The sequence below is a fragment of the Theobroma cacao genome, chromosome 4 (genome assembly GCF_000208745.1).
Source record: "Theobroma cacao cultivar B97-61/B2 chromosome 4, Criollo_cocoa_genome_V2, whole genome shotgun sequence".
In the NCBI taxonomy this organism is placed as follows: Eukaryota; Viridiplantae; Streptophyta; class Magnoliopsida; order Malvales; family Malvaceae; genus Theobroma; species Theobroma cacao.
The window spans coordinates 3874734-3880433 of record NC_030853.1 but is presented as its reverse complement, the minus strand read 5'-3'; the positions used below and the strand labels follow the sequence as shown (position 1 = coordinate 3880433).

Below are 5700 nucleotides of genomic sequence, written 5' to 3'. Positions count from 1 at the left end.
TCACATAATTTTTTTTCCTCATTTTCTTTTTTGAAGGAGGGAAAAGGGCACAAAGGAAAAAGAAGAAGAGGAAAACGAAAAAACGATGTGAATTTTTGTTGACGTGATAGTTAACATGGTAATCACACCTTTTTTCTTCACTTGTTTAGATAGAATTTGTTAAAGTAACTAGATTTATTATATTTTACAAATTAAAGTGACTCAAGTCACGAAAAATTAAAATTCAATAATTAAATTGAAATTTTTGAAAACTTTAGTGATCATCAATGTAATTTACTAAAAAAAAAAAAACTTTGCTAAGCCATAGTAGAAGAAGTGGAAGTGCAAGAACTTAATGGATGCTAGAAACATAAATTTTATATTACAATTCAATACTGATGAATTTTTCAAAAAATTAACTAAAAACTTATTACTTAATTTTTGGTTTTGAATAACAAAAAACATGAAAAATGAAAATCCAAATGAAAAGTCAATAAATGTAAATGCAAGCATATATTATTATTATTTGTGAAATTTTTTGATTTTTTAATAAGATATCAATATCAATATGTTTCCTTTTCTTTATGCAACTTTTATTTTTATGAACTCTAATTATACGCAATGTTTATTTCTATGAATTGTAATTACAAAATTTTAGTTTTAATTTTGTTTTTTTACCTTTTTATGTTACTATTGACATTGATGTTCACATTTTTACAAATCAAACGACACTCATATGGTATATTTTTCTTTATTTTTTTCATATTCAATCCCTAATATCATTATTTTTCTTTTGTAATTATTTTTTATTTCATCACATTCTAATACTTAAAATTTGATTTTCTCTTATAATTATTTTATTATAAAAAATACTCATCTAAACACATTATAAATGATGTTATTTACATAGATGTATATTAAAATGCCTTCATTTTATGAAATCTCCATCCCTCTGTCAAGGGCCCATTGGATGGTTGCGCTGCTGATATCCTGTGTGTTTTCTATTGTTGGATGGTTTGAATTTTAGTCTTCTTGTTTTGGGATGTCTTTTGGTTGTTGTTTGTGCTGGAAGATTAGGATTCCTTGTTGATCCCGGTGTCCCCTCATAATTGCATTACCATGAAGGCAATTCTGAGAGTTCAGTTTCCAGAAGGATATGTGTTGGGAACTTGACGATGGAGGATTTCGGTTTCGACTCTGCTGATGGTTTCTCTGGAAAGAGTGGAGGAAGCTTTTTGCTGACCGTATAGCATTGTATCTTTTTGTTTTTTGAGTCTGTCTCATGTTTCTGTCCTTTTTTGTTCTGAATGTTGGTTGGAAGGTCAGGTTTTTTGCTGCTTCTTTTTGTAAGCTCAACAAAGATATTTAGTGTTGTGATGAGAGGTTACCTTCTTTTGAACAGGAGTATTGGGAGAGTATACTTTTATGGGATAAGGGCATACTTACCAATAGTCTTGTTGTTTTGCTATGGCTGTCTTGTTGTTTTGCTATGGCTGTCCGCCATGGCTCTTGTAAAGGGGAAGGCATTTTTCCTGATTATCAATGAAATCTCCTTCTGCTTTTCAAAAAAAAAAATGCCTTCATTTTAATATTCCTTGTCCGATCGCATCTTAGTAAACGGAATCTCAAATGTGTACATGTATATATAAGATATTGAACATTGAAAAATCAAATAAAAATTAAAATATCTAATTAATATTTAAAAAATTCAAAAACTTTAATTATTATACTTGTACCATTCTGATTAATCATATATTAAAAATTTTGGATTGTTGAAAAGTTGCAGAACAAATAATTTGCGAGTAGCTTGACTCGCTTATATCCTTAATAAATATTAATAAAAAATATTCAAGACAAGTTGGGTGGATGTGAAAATCCAACCATGTACAGGTTGATGTCAGAACTATTTTCCTTCCTACAACAATTTGATCTGCTTCCATATCTCTATCGGTAGGGGAGGGAGGCTTAGCTCAGCTGGTGCGTCAGAGACACGTCGTCTTCGGTTCATGCAAGGCGCCAGGTAGGCGTAGGCTCAGCTCCCTATAAACCACGACGTCTCTCTCTCTCTCTCTCCACCATTATTAAAATGGGTCGTATCTGGTGTCCCTTTCCTCTCACAAGTTCTTAAGTCACACCATAGCCACTAACACAAAAACGATCGGTGCCCTTAGGATTCTGCAACAACGTCGTTGTTCCTTTTCCCTTCCATAATTCAGAGTGTTTCTGTTTGAAATACCATCCCAAGTTTCTGAAAACAGCCAAGTATGGTGGCCTTGGTACCTCAAGAGAATGTGGTTCCCTTAGTGTCTCGAACAGGAAGACATTTGCAGCGTTACAGCAAGGGCCGTCGCCTAGTTGTCGGGTCGGTTTCTCTCTCTCTCTCTCTCTCTCTCTCTCTCTCTCTCTCTCTCTCCTAATTTTCTCTCAACAAGTTCAAAGTCTTTCAAGTTTCCATCATTTCTTTGATTAAATCCATGTACTAGGTAGGTTTTCCTTTGTTTTTTGATAGTTAAATCCATTGCCCTTGGAGATAAAACTCCTGCAGGCAGCTATCAGACCTTGTGAGAGGAAGACGAGCTGATGACTTTGTAAAGCGGCCTTTCGTTTTTTGTAACAGTAAAATAGAGTAATAATCTTATTGTTTCTTTACTATTAGAATAACTCTATCCGAATACCACTAGATGCAAGAGTTATTCAATCGAATCGAGCAAACCAAACAAGTCCTTGATGTGATAAGATTAAGGAGTGCTTAAACAAAACTCTTTTGTTTTATCATATTACCATTATATAAAAGTCTTCATATATAGTTTAGAAAGCTTCATGGGGCCGACATGGCCGACATGCCCACCATCTACTTCAACAATATGCCTGTTTTTCTCGTAGAGTATGGCCCACACTGTATGGGAAAAAATTGAAGAAAATGGAACATCTCATTCATTGTTCTCTTGACTTTTGTAACTAATCCTTACTAGTGTTTTCTTTAAGAAAATGGGGGAAAAGGAAAATTCTGCAGCATGATTTGCATTTGATTCACACCTGACAAGCGTATCAGGTGTTGAGTAGTGTTTGCCCAGAATTATATGCCGCCGCAGGGGGGTTGCTGAACTTGAACCTTTTGCCTTCTTTTGCGGTGCAGATGCATACCTTACCGATATAAAACTTCCTCGGTTGAGGAAAAACAAGAACTGGAAGTCCTTGTCATCAGTTCACAGAAAGGCAAAGGAATGCTGTTTCCCAAGGTACTTGAACAATTGAAATGAACAAATTATGTAACATGCTAAGTTAACATGAGTAGATTGTTTCAGTTCGATTCACCTCTTATTAACATAATTCAATACATACTCTTTCCAGGGAGGTTGGGAAATAGATGAATCCAAGAAGGAGGCAGCTTCTCGTGAGACTTTAGAGGAGGCTGGTGTACGAGGCATTGTTGAGGTTAATGTTTGCTTATTTTTAGGAATGAAGTTCTGTTGCTATTGATTGTGTTACATAGAGTGACTGGAGCTTACTTCTTTTGCAGCATGAATTGGGTAAATGGAATTTTAAGAGTAAGACCCATGACACCCATTATGAAGGATATATGTTCCCTTTACTTGTTCAAGAGCAGTTAGACATCTGGCCAGAGAAGAATGTTCGTCAAAGAGAATGGGTATGCTCAACTTTGCTTAGAATCAATTAATTTAACCAAAAAGAAAAATTGATCTGTTGGACAAAGTTTTGACTGTATTCCTTTTTTTTTTTTTTTTTGTGTAGATGAGTGTTGATAAAGCTAGAAAAGCATGCCAATACTCATGGATGAAGGAAGCATTAGATATACTAGAACAACGTCTCATGTCTCAGCGCCAACTCGATGAGGAAGAAGTTGCCCCTTGTTCCTTATGTTAGCCGAAGAAATCAAGCTGATTTGTAAATAGAAAGTTGTGCAAGAGCACAACGAGTTTGCGGTTAGACCGAAATTAAAGATGGGTAGGAATGAATACATGAAAGAACAGCTGAGAAGAGTACGAGGTATCTTCAGGGTCCCTTCAGAACTGAAGCTTGTTAGCTTTGCCCAAGGTCATTCAGGCTCATAACTCCTTCCATTTTAGCATGGAGTTGAAGCTGTGGCTGGAATCTCCATTGGGATGTCCAGTTATGTCACTCAGCAAGACAGCAACTGCAAATATGTTGAACAATGTACAATATAGTTTCTGAAAATAAAAGACTGAAGGACTAATGGATTTGGTTTTTTCAAAGTAAAGTTATTATACTTGCTTAATATTGTCCATGTTCCCAAGACCTCGGTCGACTTGTCTGCACAGGCAGCAGATTTCCGAATTCCATGTGTTTTGAGTTTAAATTAGGATAATTACCCTAATTTCACTTCAAACTGGAAATTCACCCTTTGTCTTTATTGCAAAACATTAAGATTATGAGTTTCAATTTACATTGTAACTAAAATGAATGAAATGGAGTCCAATAGAGTAACATGAAACTAACTGCAGTTATATGGCGTAAAAGGAAAAATGTGATGAGAAAATTAAATAATCTTAATTTTGTTTACCTGACATTTCGGAAAAGTATAAGTAGTGAAGTGGAAAATAAAGGACGTAATGTTTTGAAAAGCTTCTAAATTAAATTTTATTTTTTTATTTACATTCAATCTAAGTTTATTTTTATAAAAAAAAAATTATGTTTGATCAAATCTGTATATTTTTATTTTAAATCAAATAAATTTTTAACTAATAAGTTAACTAACCATTATTAATTAAAACGTTACTTTTCATTTTTATATTCATATAACTAAGACGTTGAAAGTGAAAAGTATTGCATAATCATATTATCACACTATATCAGCATGTTATATCACTATTTACTATGACATATCAATATGTCACATCATCATTTATTATTATATATCAACATGTCATGTTACCACCACTTTACATAAAATGATAATCAAAATTTTGATTAATGACAAATAGTCAATGTTAGTTTTAAGAGCCTATTTGACTCAAATTACAAGTATCAAAACTTAATTGAACATAATAACAAATAAACTTATTTAATTTTTTTAAATAATTAAAAAAAATTTTTGATATCATGCCATAAAAACTTGTCCTCTCTTTAATTAATTTTTAGATATGATCTTATCTATAATGAATTTGTTTTACTTTTTCCAAACACTTCTTGTTACTTTTTATACTTCTTTACCTTGGCGCAAATAGATAACAAAAGGAAGAAATTTAGAATCCAAATTCAATGCCCCATTTCTTGCCCCACTTCCTTTCTCAATTATCCAAGTTGCCATGTGTCTTTTCTATTATTATTATTAGTCAAAATTGTTATGAATATATGTGTGACTATCCATTGTATTACAACTCAAGAAGTTCAAACTAAGCCAAACACTAGAAGATCTAATTTGAATTCTTAGATTTGATTATGTAAATTAGATTTGGATATAGGTTAAATTAGATTAAGATTAGGATTTTAAGAGTTATTAACTTATAAATATGCACTCACTTCATTTGAGCATACACTCTCGAATAAGAACTTCTTACTCCGTCAAAATATTTTATCTCATAATTGTTCTTTGAGTTTATATTTCATATCAAAAAAATATTTTTCCCTTTTTCTCCTTCATAATTTTTCCCTAAACTCTACACTTAAACAATTCTTAAAAGACAGTTAAGGTTTCTAGTGTTGGGTTTCTCTACACTAGAACCAGAAGAAGATGCACTC

At 32.6% G+C, this 5700-nt stretch overlaps 1 protein-coding gene across 1 annotated transcript; it reads left to right on the top strand.

The window, feature by feature from the left end:
• Positions 1861-4237, top strand: LOC18601206 (nudix hydrolase 18, mitochondrial). Its single transcript, XM_007032063.2, has 5 exons — positions 1861-2341; positions 3116-3218; positions 3331-3414; positions 3500-3628; positions 3733-4237. The coding sequence occupies exons 1-5, from the start codon at positions 2244-2246 to the stop codon at positions 3862-3864; spliced, it is 546 nt and encodes a 181-aa protein (XP_007032125.1). The 5' UTR covers positions 1861-2243; the 3' UTR covers positions 3865-4237.

What these genes read in the sequence shown, in the direction of transcription:
- LOC18601206 (XM_007032063.2), top strand. Translation starts at nt 2,244, where the DNA reads ATGGTGGCCTTGGTACCTCAAGAGAATGTGGTTCCCTTAGTGTCTCGA. An exon ending in GGCCGTCGCCTAGTTGTCGG is followed by an intron (nt 2,342 to 3,115) that starts GTCGGTTTCTCT and finishes TTTGCGGTGCAG; the next exon opens with ATGCATACCTTACCGATATA. An exon ending in AAGGAATGCTGTTTCCCAAG is followed by an intron (nt 3,219 to 3,330) that starts GTACTTGAACAA and finishes TACTCTTTCCAG; the next exon opens with GGAGGTTGGGAAATAGATGA.